Consider the following 15,744-nt stretch of genomic DNA (forward strand, 5'->3'; position numbering starts at 1 on the left):
GGCACCTGGGTCCACCACCGTCCCTGCATGTGGCCTCAGGATCACATGGTTAAGATGTTCTCATGTTCACTGTTGAGAAATGCATTCTTGGCCATTGTCTTTACATACGGAGCATCTCAGACGCCCAGCAAGCAGAAGCTCATCCAGCCAAGGAGGAGGGACGGAGGCCTGCGGGCAGCCATCTCACCCTGTAGCCAGAGCCCCGTGCAGGGTCCCTGGCCCCCTGGGGCTGGTCTCTGGCCCTGGGATGGTGGGCTGCACTGTAACCTGGGGGCACCAGCCAGGGTCCCTGTCCTGCAGGCAGCAGGGCTGGCAGCTGAGGCTGACCCGCACCTGCCTCTGTCCCCTTGCCTCCCGGGGCTCTTTATGCCCTGCACCCTCGGTCTTTGAATGAAATGTTATAATTAAGGTCTTTAAGCCCACCCCCCATCAGTGCCGGCGCATGCATGTGGACCGATGGACTGGCCAGAAGGACCTCAGCCAGTCTTTGTTCTCAGCCATCATCTGCTGGAAAGAGAACAGAAATGAGCCCTCTAAGGCTGCCCGCAGTGGCAACGTGCCACCCAGCAAGGCCCAGGCCAGGCTGACACGCAGGGCCTAATCCCCCTTTCCAGCATGAGCAAAAGCAAGCCCCAGGGATGCACCACCTCCCTGAGAGGAGCTGGCTGCAGCTGTGGTCCCTGGGCCTGGACGCAGGGAGCCTCTGCGTGGGGCTGAGGCCTGAGCCCGCTGCAGCGAGCACCCTGGTCCTGACAGGTGGGCTCACAGCCCGGGGTTACAGGAAGGTCCCCCACACTGGCACCGTGAAGACACTGCCCGTGTTTTGGGGCTGAGGGCTCGCCCTGGATCTCCCTGGGTGCTGGGTCTTCGTTTCTGTGGTGCTGCTCTTAGAATCTCCATCAGGCCAAGGAGGCATCTCGGATGTGGTTTCTGAACCTGCAGGTATTCAGGTGCCTTGGAATTGGTGCAAGTGAGGGGGCAGTGCCACGGGGTACAGGTTGTGCGCCCAATGCTCTCAGTGAGGCACAGCCTCCAGACTGTCCTCCTGACCTTGTGGCTGACCTTTCGTGTGACCTTGTCTTCACAGATGGATCACGACCCAAGAAGTCCTGCGTATATCGCCACCCAAGGACCCCTTCCCGCCACTGTGGCCGACTTCTGGCAGGTGACTCTTTTTTGACTAAAATGTTTTCTAAACAAGACCTAAAAAAATTGGCCATGAATAATGCCTTGAATTCAGATAAGCCACTTCAGACTTATTAACAGATCTTCATCAAATGTCACTGGTTTCAGAATTTATGCCTTCTTTGATATTTTTGTCATTTATCTCTTCAAATCTGAGCATGGAGAGTCACTTTGAGAGAAAGTTCTTTTGTTTTAAGCACTTTATAATTTCCTTTTACAAAATATAAAGAAATGAAACCAATGCGCCTTTCAGTGTGGATGCACAGGAGCACTGTTCCCCGCCATGCCTTTCGCCATCGCCATGTGGAAGTGGAGCCAGACTCTCTTCTTTGCGGGTCCCCATACTCTGTCTTAAAGGCAGGGAGTCTTCCCTCAGCGTCCCTGGGCCTGGACGCAGGGAGCCTCTGCGTGGGGCTGGGTCTGTCCTGGGTCACCAGGACCAGACAGGACACAGTTGCCTGTGGGAGAAATCAGGGGCTGCAGGTTGGGCCCGGCCGTCCGCCGGGGCAGACCTTGCGGGGACCAGGCTTGGGGACAGGCGCCCTGGGTGCTCCACAGGCTCGTGCCCCTCTCCTCATACCTGGCCGGGTACACAAGGGACAGGCTCGGGAGACCCAGGAGGGTGGAGCGGGGGCCTGGCTGCCACAGCCCCATCAGGGACGGTGCCTGAGAGAGCGGTAGGAAGGTCCGGGCTCTCTTCCCTTGCCAAGCCTCCCCGCCTGCCTCTCCGGATGGCACCTGAGGAGGGGTGTTCCTCTCTGGAACGCCAGGAAGGGTCCAGGCTGTGCCGAGGGCCCTCCATGCCCTTTTCCTCCTGAGTTTATCGGTGGGGCTCTCACCCCCCTGCGTGGGCAGGACAAGTGGGGTTCTGAGAAAGTCCACAGCTCGCCTGCAGCCAGACAGGCCAGGCTCCCAGCATGCTGAGTGAGCCCTGCTCTGGCCACTTGCCTGTGCCTTCCAAACACGAGGAGGCCAGGCTGGACTCCAATCATGTCGCTGACACTTGTCATCCTGAATGGACTGTGCCCCCGGCACAGAGAGCTCAGCACTCCGGGGCCTCAGGACCCCCCGGCACAGAAAGCTCAGCACTCCGGGGCCTCAGGACCTTGGGATGCCCTCCTGCGGGAGGATCCCCTTATGTCATGCGACGCTGTCTCTGGAAGTGCAAGCCCATCTGTCTCTGCAGCTGGACGGGAGCCCAAGAGTCCACCAGTCCTGTTCTCTGGCTGTGCATGCTCACCTTGGCGCCTCAGGCTCAGGGAGGGAGCGTTGAACTGCATGGTGGAAGAGGAACTCCAGAATCACAGCCCCACTTGGGTTCCTTCTACCTTCACCACGATCCCTGTGGCATTTAGTGACCCCCAATACGGGGCCCCTCGTTCACTCCAGCCTTTGGCCCCTTCATCCAGCAGCAGGTGTGCACATGTATGAGGCTCCTCTTGCCAAAAGGAACACAGCTTCCTCGATGGCGTGTTGAACTTGCCCATGATGATCGCTCGTGTCCGTCAACCACATCCACGTGCACGACCCCACGCAGCGGGCTTGCCTTCTGCGCCCCTTGAGACCCAGAGGTTATTTGCCCAAGTTCCCAGCTAGTGACCAGAAGGGCTTGCCTGTTTTCTTCCTGTTTGTCCCAGGAGATGCAGTGTTGGAGGTAACTCATTTTATCAGCATTTATGCCTCATAGAACCTTTTAGGGTTTATCAAGGATCATACATTCTCAAAAGGGAAAAAATCTAAATAAAATTAAGAGAAAAGTTAAAAAGTGAGATGAAGTATAGGGTCATTTGAGACAAATGTCAGTCAGAATTTATTACAGTGTCCTTCAAAATGGAAACAGTGATCCTAAGACAAGAGTCCATGCTCTGCAGGTCAGTCCTCCTGGGATGTCCCTGTGCACAGTAGCCCTGCAGGGCCCCTGGTGTCCCTGTGCACAGTAGCCCTGCAGGGCCCCTGAGAGTTTCCATTCCAGGAAGCCAGCCTCACAGCGTCACCGTGTTCCTCCGGCCAGGATGCTGCTCTCTTCTCCCGCAGCTTTCCCAGGGATACTGCTTTCTACAGCAAACCCAACAGCACACCGGGAGACTAGCTTCTTGTGTCTCGTCTGACTGGTTGGGCTCTAAATCACATGTCTGGAGATGTCGACACCTGTCCAACAGCTCTTCCTCTCTGAACAGTCGCCCCTAAGTCCCAGAATCAACATCCTGAGTGCTCAGACTTCAGCGGTCCTCTGCAGCAGCTGAGCAGCCGCACTCAGAGGAGCTGAGTTCAGCACCTGCCTGGACTTCTCACAGAAGGCAGAGATTTCCAAGCCATGGAAGTGGGGTGATTTTAGAGATGAAACGTGATTGAAACATGAAGCTGTCAGTGGTGGACAACAGGCTGTGTGGCACTGACTCCTCTCACTTGTGGGTCTGTGGCTGTTAGCCAGTTTTGACCAAGGACGTGGAGACACATGACAAGAACACCCAAGCCTCTTCCTGGGCCTCCAGTTTCATGTGTCCACCCTGGTGCCTCCCTGGGGGCTAACGACATCAGGCACTCCCCTGGAAGGGCCAGTGTGGAGGGGAGCTAAGAAAGACCCTGATCCCGGGAGAGCTGCCTCTGTTCCCGCGGCTGCTGGAGAAAGCGTCAGGCAGCAACTCAGCAGCAAGAATCAGGATCCTGAGGCCTCAGTCACGGGCTGCAGGTCTGGTGCCTCTGGGAACACCTCTCCACCTCCATCATCACAGGGTCTATCTGTGTCCAGGTCTCCCTCTGTGTGAAGATGCCCCACCACTGGGCTCCATCCACCCTGGCCGCTGTGGCTCCTTCTTGGCCTCATCCACAAAGATGGTGTTCCCAAGCACAGTCCATCCACAGGTCCTGGCTGGGCCACTTCTCCCTAGAGCAGCAGCAGGAAGAGAGGAGACCTGTGCTGAGCATCCCAAAGGCACCCCGGGCCTCGTGACAGGGCACCGCAGGAGGCAGGAGGGTTCTGGGGGACTGAGGAGCACAGGCAGAGTCTTGAGGCGCGGGTCCCTCAGCAGGAAGACGCCAGCAGCCAGGACAAGGTGAGCCGGAGGACAGCTCCGGAGACTCCTCGCCACAGACTGCGAGGCCTCCTGCCACACAGCGGTCACGGGGCCTGGCACCCACCTTCACCACCCTGCAGCCTGAAGCCACCAGCCAGGCTCCTCAGCCCCGAGCAGCCTGTTCCCTCTCCTGCTGGGCACTGCCGCCTCGAAGCAAAACCCAGAATGTTCTAGAAAGAAGACAGAGGGGCCACCACGGACTCTGTGGGCTGGTCCTTTTCTTCAGTAAACCATTGGTTATCTAGTGATTAGACTTCTCCTCATACACTGTATGCATTTCAAGAACTTTATTTCCAAAAGTCTGACTCATCTTTTTTAACAGTAGACGTGCAGTTGTCCCTCGGGATCCACCAGGACTTGGCTCCACCACTCTCCCTGGTACCAAGACCCGTGGGGGCTCACGCTCCTGGTGTAGATGGCAGTATTCGCACCGCCCCGGGCCTCCCAGACGCTCTGGATCGTCTCTAGATCATTTCCAACACCTGGGACAGAATGAGCACTGCCTAGATAGTTGTCATACTAGGTTGTCTGGAAACGGGGACCTGTTCAGCACAAATGCGGATTTTTCAAATGTTCTCGATAGTGGCTGGTTGAACTTGCAGATGCCGAACCCGTAGCTGCAGAAGGCCAACTCCGTGGTGCAGATCAATCCCTTCTAAACCACTCCTGTGAATACCCTGTGTGCTCGCAGCGCTGGCTGCATAAGGCTTTCCCCGAAAGGAGCAAACTGGCTTAGAAATAATTGCCTTTTAAAGAAAACACACGTGGCTTGGGCAGTAAGGCCATTTGGTCACAGGAACACTCCATCGTGTGGGGCAGCCTGGGCCTCGTGATGTGGAATCTTCTGCCCCTCAGAGAAGGCTCAGTGAGACTCGGCCCCCATGTCCAGGGGGCTGTTCTCCAGCTGCTTCCAGGTCAGGAGTGTCTGCTCGGCCTCACGAGGTGTCTGTTTCATCCAGGATTTCTAAGATAGTTCCCAGGTGTTTCCCAGCCAGACCCCGCCTGTACTCGGTGGGTGCCCCCTGCTGTCCAGTGCCGGGAAGGGAGAAGGGCGCTGATGGCACCCCTGTGGCCTTCCTCCAGAAGATGCCCTTCCACCTGCGAGGAGCTCACTTCTGCCAACCTCAGGGCTGCACTCACCTGGCTCTGCTAGACCCGCAGGCACCTCAGACACCTGGCCTTGCTTGTCCCACTTGGTCCCACAAGGAAGGGGCACGTGCCGCCCCGGTGCCCACACTTGGAGGGCACACTCAAGGGTGCCCACGTGGAGGCAAGAAGCAGAGGTGGGCACCAGGCCGGGAGCAGTGCTTCCCAGGACAGCAATTTGGCTTGGGAAGATGAGAACGTTCTGGAGCGTGGTGCTGCGTGCTCTGAACTGTGGCTGGAGAGCCGTAAACCCTACCTGAGAGGCACCTCACCCCTAAGGGGTGTCACGGCCATCTCCACCAGGAGAGCAGAGGCCCTGGGAGCCACGGCAGCCGGGGCAGCTGCAAGGCAGGTCCAGACCCTGCTGGAGTCTAGCAGTGAACAGGCCAGCAGCTAGGCAAGACGTGGGACAGAGGATGAGGGTGCACTGTCCTGCAAAGTGTGCTGCAGACCGGCGGCCTCGGAGAGCATGCAGCCATGCCCTGGCCGCAGCTGCAGCCTGTGCAGCGACATGGAGACGGCAGGCTCCCCCTGCCCTGGCAGCACCCAGCAAAGGCCTCTGCTGGTGCCCAGGACCACCAGGCAGGTGAGGGCACAGGGATGCAGGAGGGCATCGCCCCAGGAACCCAGGCAGGACCTGGGCCGCCACACCCAGGTGCAAGCATCATCCCACCTGGTGCTGTGCAGGTGGCTGAGCCCAGTGCAGCTGGGGTCCCCAGCGCTGCCCCTGCAGCCCTCAGCAGGCCGGCTCAGGCCGACTCCAGACGAGGCCCTCTCCAGCCAGGGCCCTCTCTTACTGCCACTAACACTTCACCAGGACGGAATCCAGTGGCGATTTCTAGCTCCTGCTCCCTGAGGGTATTCCATGAGGTACAGCGGCGCAGCTTCTCTCCTTCCCGGAGCCTGGGCTTATTGGATCTCGATCCTCCTGCAGCAGCCTCCATCCCAGCTCTGTGGGGGGCGTGGCACCTAAGCTGAGTGCCCTGGGAGACCCAGAGAGTGAAGGCTTCCTCCCAGGACCTGCCACCCAGGCGGGAGGAGGCAGAAACCCAGGAGGATTGTGAGGTAGTGTGAAGAGCTCGTCGTCACCAGGGCCACAGGGCCCCAGCTCCCACCACCCGGGCCCAGAGCCCTGTGCTGCCCCGCGGCCATTAGCTGTGTGGTTCAGTAGCTTGTTTGCTGCCGTGACTGAAGGACCCAGCCAGCACACTGTAGAGGAGGAGTTTATTTAGGGCTCAGGGTTTCAGAGATCTCCTTCCATAGTCAGCTGGCTCCATCCCTGGGGCTGAGGTGAGGCTGAGCATCATGGCGGGAGAGCATGGCCGAGGGAAGCGGCTCACGTGATGCTCAGGAGGCAGAGAGAATGTCCACTTGTCAGACACAAAGTGTCTGCCCCAGAGCCAGGCCCAGTGCCCGCCTCCTCCAGGCACAGCCCACCCTTCAGCCACCACTCAGTCCCTCCCGGCAGTTCACGCACTGATTGGTTAGGACTCTCACAACCCTGTCGTGTCTCCTGAACCTTCCTGCACGTCTCACACCCGAGCCTGGGGGACACCTCGCATCCACACCCTAACAGGTGGCAGGGGCCTCCCCAAGCAGCTCTGCTGGCCAGGCTGCCTTCATCGGCCAGAGAGGAGCACTGTGTGCCACTGTCAACAGCACCACAGAGAACCGTCCCTCGGGCATCCACAGAAGGCCGCCTGCCTTCCCCTCGCCGCCCCATTGAATGTGTTTGCTCCTGCAGGACGGCCTCCTGTCCCTGGCCTCCCGTCTCCACCGTGGTGGCACGTGGTGCCCCATGTGGCAGACCTGGCCTCTAGCAGCCTCGCCCATGACCCCGGCAGGGGAGGCCTGGCCTGCAGTGGCGCCCTCCACGCGCATGACTCCTGGAGCCCAGCCCGCCCAGAGCTGTGTCCAGCAGTCACTCTCGGTGGCTCATCTGGCCTCTGGCTGTGGACAGACCCTGAGGAACCGGGGAAGAAGCCAGGGAACGCAGAGCGCAGACCGCTGCCTCTGAAGCACTTCATTGGATTACAAGGAAACCCCAGAAGGGAGGAGAACGGACCCTTCGGCTCCTCCAGTTCATGCTCTGACCACAGGCCCCAGATTTCCTAGGACACGTTACTTCAGATATTCGGTCGTGCTGGATTTTCCACACATGAATCTCCAAACCTGTAAAAGCAAAGGAAAGCTTTGGTCAGATTGCCTTGCCTAAGGCTGGGATTTGTGACCATGACCCGGGAGCTGTGTCCACCACTGTCCTAGAAGCCGTGGTAACGCACGTGGGCGTGAATTGGACTTGGGTAGAAAGATGTCTCCTGAGGCTCCTGCTGAGCTGGTTTTTATGGTTCACAGATGAAAACGCAGCAGGAGCTCCCTCCCTCCTCCCTCTCCTCCCCCTCTCCTCCCCCTCTCCTCTCCCTCCTCCTCCCTCTCCTCCCCTCTCCTCTGCCTCCCCCATCCCTCTCCCCCATCCTCTCTCTCCCTCCTCTCCTCTCCCTCCTCCTCTCCCTCCCTCCTCCCTCTCCTCTCCCTCCTCCTCCCCCTCTCCTCTCCCTCCTCCTCCCCTCCTCCCCTCTCCTCTCCCTCCTCCTCCCCTCCTCCCCTCTCCTCTGCCTCCCCCACCCCTCTCCCCCATCCTCTCTCTCCCTCCTCTCCCCTTCCTCCTTTCCTCCTCCTCTCCTTCCTCCTCTCCAAAACTTGCTGGGTTTGACCGCTGGCCCACAGATCAGCAAGTCCAGAGCCCCAGAGGCTTGAACTGCATACCTGGGCTGACCCTAGGTCTGAGCCAGGGCTGGGGTCTCCCTGGGAAGGGGTTGTGGGCTCTGCCCTTCAACCTGTTGTGGGCCACACAGCTACCACAGGCTCTTGGACAGCAAGGAGCGTAAAGTCTCTCCTTCAACCAGGCCTCACGGGGCTTTGGCAGAGCCAGGACCTCACCCTTGGGGGTGGACAGCTTGGTGCTTACACTTTGTCAGCACCTTTGTCGCCAGGTCGGGGCTCCCTGCACTCACTGTGAAGGAGCGTCTCTGCAGAAGAGCAGGTGGGGGTCCAGGGACACTCTACCTTCTCTGAGAGGGCCGCATTCTGGCCATCAGCTCCAGCACAAGGCAAGTGTGTGCTCACTTCAAAGAACGGAGCCAGTCTCTGGTCGAACAGCCCAGGAGCACGGCCTCAGGCGGCTGATGGCCTGGCCTCAAGTCCTCTTTCTCAACTGAGCACAGCTGTAATAAGTCCTCCACTGCGTGCTCCAGAGGGCAGAAGTGGTAGCCAGACTAGGCACTGGTCTACAGACCGCAATCTGGCAGAAGAAAGAAGTGAAAACATACATAAGACAAAGGCAAAGCAGGAAGGATGTGCCACAGGAGGTCTAGGTAGAGAAGGTTCCTGCGCGGGGACCATGGATGCTTCCCAGAGACAACGGCCTGGGCAAGCCTCTCTTTTGACCAGGTCTCATGGGGCTTTGGAAGAGCTGGGGCTTCAGCACGTGCAACCAAGGTGCACCGCCTGGCGCTGATGTAGGTGCGCCTGGTGAGGTGGAGGCTGTGGACAGACCCACACTCCCGTCTCCTCCCATGGCTGCGTGGGGGGAGGAACAGCCCACGTGCTCAGCAGAGTCCCAGGACCCAGCACTGTGTGCTGGAGTCCCACTGCCACGAGGTCCCCAGAGCCCGCTCCTCACACAGCCGAGAGCTCTACCCTGTGACTGGACTCCCTGGCCCAGCCTCTGCCCAGCCTCCACCTGGACCGCTCAGCTTGCCCCGGTGCAGGCTTGCAGCTCGACCTCCGTCTCTGCTGGCAGGTCTCACTCCAGGCTGCCCGTGTTGATGGGATGACAGATTGCCTCTGACTGCGGAGCACCCTGCTGCGTGCCCATCCGGCCCATCCAGGCGTCCGCTGGAGGCTGCGGTGCACGTGGGAGTCAGCTGTCTCACTACCCGGGACCCCGATGGCTCCCGCTCCTGCAGGCCAACCAGCAGCGGTCCTCCAGAGCCTCTGACAGCGTGGGGAGCCGGGGCCTGTGCTGTTTGCCAGCCACCGCGAGGTCTCCTTCCAAGGGATGTCTGTGGGGCTCCTGGGCCTCCTGTTGGCTGGGCTGCTCTTTGTGGGGTTAGATTCTCAGGTCTCCAAGAGGACTCTGAGGGTGGCCCGGCGGCTCTCCGTCTGCTCCAGCCGACTTTGACGTGAACCCTGGACGGGGCTGCTGCGACCCCGCCTGCCGTGGTCTGGTGGGTGAGGGGTCCAGCATGTGCTGGTTGACTTGGGCTCTGGGGATGGCTGTGTGCTGGAGGCCAGAGGTGGGCGGGCATGCCTGCAGAGCCCCTGGCAGGGCCCGCTCTCCAGCTCCGGTGGCCCCGGGCACCCCGGCCTGTGGCGGCAGCACTCCGCCCCTGCTGGCTCTGGTGTGGCTCTGCTCCGTGCCCTGCCCTCAGGGCGTGGCCTCCTCGTGAGGACTGGGACCCCTCCTCTGGTAGGGCCTCGTCTCCGCTCATTCCACCTGCAGACACTCGTTTCTAGCCGGGCACGGGACACGCTGAAATCCCAGCGACAAGGCCAAGGCAGGAAGTTCAGAAGCTCGAGGCCTGTCTGGGCAACGCAGTGAGACCTGTCTCAAAATAAAGCTGAAGAACGTGCAGGGTGGCCTCTCGGCAGTGAGTGACCCTGCGTCCATTCCCCGTGCCAATAAAACAGACTGCGTTCCCGGGACCACACGCAGGGGCACCTGGCGCCACTTCAGCACAATTGGGAGGACAGCCCAGCTCGGCTGGGAGCACCAGGCCCTCTGACCGCCATGAGCTTGCTGCTTCCTCGGGGCCCTGACAGCAGGCAACATACACACTTCATGTCGCGTCCACAAGCGGTCTGAGTTACTTGAGTTTTTCTGCGTCTTTGCTGCTAACTACAAGACCCAGCACAGGGCACTTGGGCAACCTGTCACGACACGACAGTTTCACCCGCATCAGCTTTGAGTGGACTGGTGGTTCTGGGGACTGGCTCACAGACTGAGCGCTCAGAGCTCCCAGCAGCCCAGGGTGGCTTCGGCACGGAGGAGCCGGCAGGTCTGGGGAAGTTCACCGGGAGGGGAAGTCTCAAATCCACCCAGCCATTTACACGTGGGATCCAAGCTTGAGGCGCGTTCACGATCCACATCGCAGCCTGGAGGCCCTGCCTGCTGCCTGGGAAGGTGACCCCTGTGACTCTGCAGGCGGAGGGAGTCGGGCTGGGACGGGACCTCAGGGTGCCCCAGCTAAGCGGCTGGCGTGTGGGCCAAGGCAGGAACGGGTGGAGAGGCGCCCTGGCTCCCCAGCGTCGGGACACAGAAAACCTCACCAGGCCCACCAGCAATTGGGGGCACTGGGCCCCATTGGGCTGCCTGTCTAGCAAATCCCCTCTGCTTTTACACACCTGTGGGATGCTTGCTTAAATGGCGTTCCTTTGGACTTAATCTTAAGCACCTCTTCAGAGAGCTGGGCGGGTTCCCCAGTGCTGCCACTGCAAGCCAGCAAGGGCTCTGGGCTGCAAGGCCTCTGCCCCCGGGCTCCCCCAACGTCACACTCGGGTGGCACCAGCGGGGCGCTGGGTGATCAGCTCATGGTCTAGATTGTTGTGTTTTTATTACACTTGTAAAATCCCGGCTTCTCCTCATTTCCGTAATGGCTTCATGAGCTCACTCGCTCTCTAAGGGCACGTTAAATGCCGTGCGATGGAGTGCAGACGAGGGAGCAGGTCTGCAGGCAGAGAACGCCCGGCCTTGTCCTGCCCGACGGGCACGGAGGCAAAAGGAAGTTCCTGGCTCACGCGTGATGCGTGTCCATTTGTGGGCTTTTTGTAAATATGTCAGGAGGTCCCATTAAATTCCAACACAGGTGACAGGCAGTGAGGCAGCCCGAAGACATGGACTGCTTCTGTCCTGTGGGAAAATAAGCCAGTTTGGAAGAGGAACATGCCGCGCACACGCCTGACTTTAAAATGTAATCCGATGGGGGATTCAGAACTGAGGAGCAAGCCCTTCATGGGTGAGGTGTGGACTTCTGAATAACAAGATGGAGCTGGGTTTTTACATCTGTGTCTAGGAGAAGCGGAAGCGCTCGGGTACTGAACTTGCGTCTGGGCACAGTTCTTGTCAGCAGCTCTGCGAGGTGTCGTGGGAAACCCAGCCCCTGCAGGGGTGCAGTGCTCCCTCTGCCCGGCGAGACACCCACCCTCGGACGGACGCGGTCCTGCACCTGACGCCCAGGGCCAGGATCTGCACCCAGCTGCCAAGGCGGATTCCTGGCCCCAGTGGCAAGCCGTGCTGGCGGGGGCGCAGGAGGTGGCACACCATCTATTGGGTCTGGGGCTGTCCCTGTGGCCAGGTGAGGGGCACAGTCGGCTTGGGGCCTGCTGTAATTCGAGTAGGACTGTCATATTGTGCTGTGAGTTCCCTAATGCAGCTTGAAACCTCCTCAGACCTGCTCCTGAAGGCTCTGCCGTCTCGGAGTGAAAAGCGTGGCGAGGACTTCAGCGGGTGTCACGTGGAGAAGCAGTGCTTCCACGGCCCCGCGGTGCTGCTTCCTGTCGGGTTGTAGGAAGTTCCCCTTCAGGCGGAAGGAGGGGAGGCCAAGGGCTAGGTGGAACTGCGGAGGGGTCGGGCAGGGACTCACCGGTCTGTGACCTGAGAGGCGAGTGGGCAGCTGCCGTGCGAACATCTCATGGAAACGCGTGTCTGTGCGCAGAGCCCCCTGGCGGGCTCTGAGCAGGGCCGCACGTGTGCCGAGACCGTCACTGAGGCCGGCTTTCTGTCTGCAGATGGTGTGGGAGAGCGGCTGTGCCGTCATTGTCATGCTGACGCCCCTCACGGAGAGCGGCGTGCGCCAGAGCCACCACTACTGGCCTGATGAAGGCTCCAGCCTCTACCACTTCTACGAGGTACGTAGCAAGGGTGCCCGCGTCCTCGCAAGGAGCAGGTGTCCCCGGGCCCCAGCTGCTGGGCGAGATTGCCAGCAGCTGACCAGTCCTGTCCATGGGGCTGAGATAGTGCCACACGGGGCGGGCAGCACTGTCAGTCCTCAGGGGTCCAGGAGCCTCAGGGCCAGGAGGGACAGGCTGCTGCTGGGGCCTTGAGTGCCCTGGGCACCCAATGTGTCCCTGTGCTGGCAGGTTAGAGCAGCGCACCTATCCCAGGGCGGCCACCCCTCTCCTGGCCACCCAGGCAGGGCTCCCTGCCTGGGCCACCGGCTCCTGGGGTCTGCGCAGTTGACTTTAGAACAGAGGCCACGTCAGCCACGCCAAGGCTGAGGTGCAGCAGCTTGGTGCCACAAGGCTCCCCTCTGCCCAAGGCAGCTGAGCGCAGGGGCTCCTGACTCACGCGTGGCCTGCGCTGTCCCCTCCGCCCCCCACCAGGTCAACCTGGTCTCGGAGCACATCTGGTGCGAGGACTTCCTGGTGCGGAGCTTCTACCTGAAGAACCTGCAGACCAAGGAGACGCGCACGGTGACCCAGTTCCACTTCCTGAGCTGGTATGACCGGGGCGTCCCCTCCTCCACAGGGGCCCTCCTGGACTTCCGCAGGTAAAGAGCCGCCAACGGCCAACATGGCCAGAGGGTGCTGCCAGGCAGGAGGGCGCAGGCCGGCACCGGATCACTGTCTGGTGCCGCCGGCTGTGGGCATGCTCGGGGTGGGAGGCAGGGTGCCACCGGCTATCCCCAGCCTAGTGCTGGTGAGTGGCCAGGGCAGGCACTTAAACTGAGGGAGGGCAGCCCTGGTCCTGTGCGGCTCTGCAGCTGAGAGAGCCTGACTCCCGCTTCGGGCTACCAGGGCATGCAGCCCAGAGGGCTAGCTTGGCGCCTCGCCTGGTTGCAGGGCTGAGGTTCAATCAGGGTGGCTGGACTCAGGTGGACAGCCCAGGCAGAGTCGGCCCACGGCTGCATTCTTAGCATGACTTCTGAAACAACGGTTCTGTCCTTTGGGCCAGTTGGCCAGTCGCCCAGCGAGCTGTCCTGTCTCGAAGGGTGCTTGCTGCACTGTGGCTCAGGTGCTGGACACAACCGGCAGAGGTCAGCGGTATGCTGGTGCAGGGAGCCTGGCTGCAGCACAGCCAGGTGCAGGCAGGCAGCACCTCCTTCCCCAGGAGGCATTTGGGCAAGGAGTGGGTGGGGCAAGGTGCGTCCAGGCCCCAAAAAGCAGCGTGCTGTGTGGCTCTGGGGGCCACATCACCCAGACAGGGCCAGCTCCTCCCGCAGGTCTGGAAGGGGATGTTGCAGATGCCTAAGCGTATTATGACACGACTTCTTTTGCCTTCTGGTCCATTTGAAATAATGAAAACATTTTTATCTCGATTGCTCTTTGGGTCAGATAGCGTGTGAAAGAGCTCAAGGAGGGAATTCGGTGCCACATCTGTCGCACACGCTCAGTGGCTCCCACCCAACTCTGCCCCTCCCCAGGGATGCAGAGCTGGACCTAGAACCCTGAGCTGCCCAGACATCCCAGGTGTCCCAGCCACTGCGTCTGTCTTCTCGGAGCAGAGGCAGGCCCTGTGGAATCTTCCCTGGGCTCCTGAGCTCGTCTTCAGAACCAGTCATCCCTGGCCAAGTGGATGTAGCTGAGAGACGGCCATTCATCCCGACACCCTGTCTCTAAGCTCCTCTGGCGTGTTGACATATATGCATATGGGCACGCGTCTGTATCCATATATGGACTGGAACACATCCATACCCAAACCTCAGGTTACAAACACATCGCAAAGGAAAATGGATTCCCAAAACCCCCTTGCTCCAGGGTCTGAAGACATGTGGCTCAAGAAAGTCTTTGTTAAATAAAAAGAAAACAAACTCCCAGCCCAGTCTGACAGCCTGGGGATAGTCAGCTGTCCTTGCTGGCCATCTCTGACAGGACTAAGGGTCCAGCCAGCCCTGCCACACCTTCCCTGGACAGCGGGCACCGGTGGCGTCACACCCAGATGCGCATCTCTGGAAGGTGGTTCTGTGAGCAGCAGCCACCGAGTGCCAGCAGCTGTGTCTGGAGGAGCCATGGATGCAGGGTCGCTTGCCTCTGAGCAAGAGACAGAGCTTCTCGCCCTGGCCTGGTGTGCGCATCAGGCTCCGAGAGGTGTGATTGACTGTTTCTGGAGCCCAGAGGAGCACAGTCACACTCTACAGAGACCTGCTAAGGGGTGACCAGCATCACACGGAGGCCTCGCTTGGAGAACCTCTCTCCCACCCTGTCTGTGCCTCCTCCCTCCCTCTCCTCGCACCTGCTGTGTGTCATGACACTCACTAGCGCTGCTCACTCTAAAAATGGACAAAGCCTTACTTTGCCAGCTAATTAGCGGTGGCCAGTGTCATTTTTGTGACGTTGCAGCTAGTAATATGAGCCCAGTTGCATAGTCACAAAAGTGATCATTGGAAACTGTGTCTGCTGCAGGGACATGTGGGGACCCCTGAACCTCTCACGGCCTCGCCTTTGCTTGCTGTTGGTTTGCATGGCGGTTCCTTCTCACTCAGTGGTCCGAGGGTTGGTTTGTATTACTAACCGCTCCTTCTTGGTGAACGCCTCCTGTCGAAGTTTAAGTAACGCCAGTTTCCTGGATGTGGAGACCTCCTGCTGACCAATGATGTGTCTGAGACACTAAACAAGACCCTGTAGATTGCTCCTCTCCAGCAACGATGTGCATCTGCACCTGGGTCCACCCGATGAGCACTGGGGCTCCACATGCGGTGGTTCTGCTTTCCTGTCTGTCATGTGCCCGTGGTGCTGATCTAAGTGCATGGTTCTTTGTAAATAGAGATCTGAGCCACATCACTGCAGCACACTCCCACCATGCCTCCTGGGTCACTCTCAGTGGCTGTCGTAGGTCTGGCCCAGGGCAGGGTGCTGGCGTGGACATTAAAATCACAGTGAACCCTTGCAAAGGCCTGCGGAGGCAGCTGGTGACAACCTGCTGGAGAGAAAGACATCTTGTATGCCACAAATGAAGACGGGGCTCCGGGTGGAGAGAGGCTGCACAGCAGCCCGTCCTCCTGCCTGGGCAGAAGCATTTTGCCAGCTGGGAGGCGAGCAGGTGTAAAAGGCTGTGGCGGTGCTGCTGGGCCCTAAGACCCACGTCCTTACCCCGCGCAGTTGCAAAGGAACCTGGTTGTCAGGCTCTTGTTTGAAATGTGCCTCTCTTTGTGCTTTGGCCCCACCAGAACAAAGTAAGAGAACTTGCTGATGGACGGGTGTGTGAGTTTACCCTTTACAGACACTAGTCCAGCATGGAACAGAGCAGAAAGTCCTCTGGAGGTGCAGAGCTGAGGCCATTCAGTGTTGTTAGCCAAACAGCACTGAGAGATGTGTCTGAGGGCTTTAACCATGAAGCCCA

General features: G+C 59.7%; 1 protein-coding gene across 5 annotated transcripts in view; it reads left to right on the forward strand.

Annotated features, from left to right (window-relative positions):
* Positions 1–15,744, forward strand: part of PTPRN2 (protein tyrosine phosphatase receptor type N2) — a 712,067-nt gene that overhangs the window by 678,571 nt on the left and 17,752 nt on the right. For all 5 annotated transcript variants that reach the window (XM_079150661.1, XM_079150657.1, XM_079150659.1 and 2 more), the window contains 3 exons: positions 1,088–1,165; positions 12,195–12,314; positions 12,789–12,955. In XM_079150661.1, the coding sequence (XP_079006787.1) occupies positions 1,088–1,165; positions 12,195–12,314; positions 12,789–12,955 (365 nt within the window). The remainder of the gene's footprint in view (positions 1–1,087; positions 1,166–12,194; positions 12,315–12,788; positions 12,956–15,744) is intronic.

Source organism: Sciurus vulgaris (genome assembly GCF_902686455.1).
Source record: "Sciurus vulgaris genome assembly, chromosome: 8".
In the NCBI taxonomy this organism is placed as follows: Eukaryota; Metazoa; Chordata; class Mammalia; order Rodentia; family Sciuridae; genus Sciurus; species Sciurus vulgaris.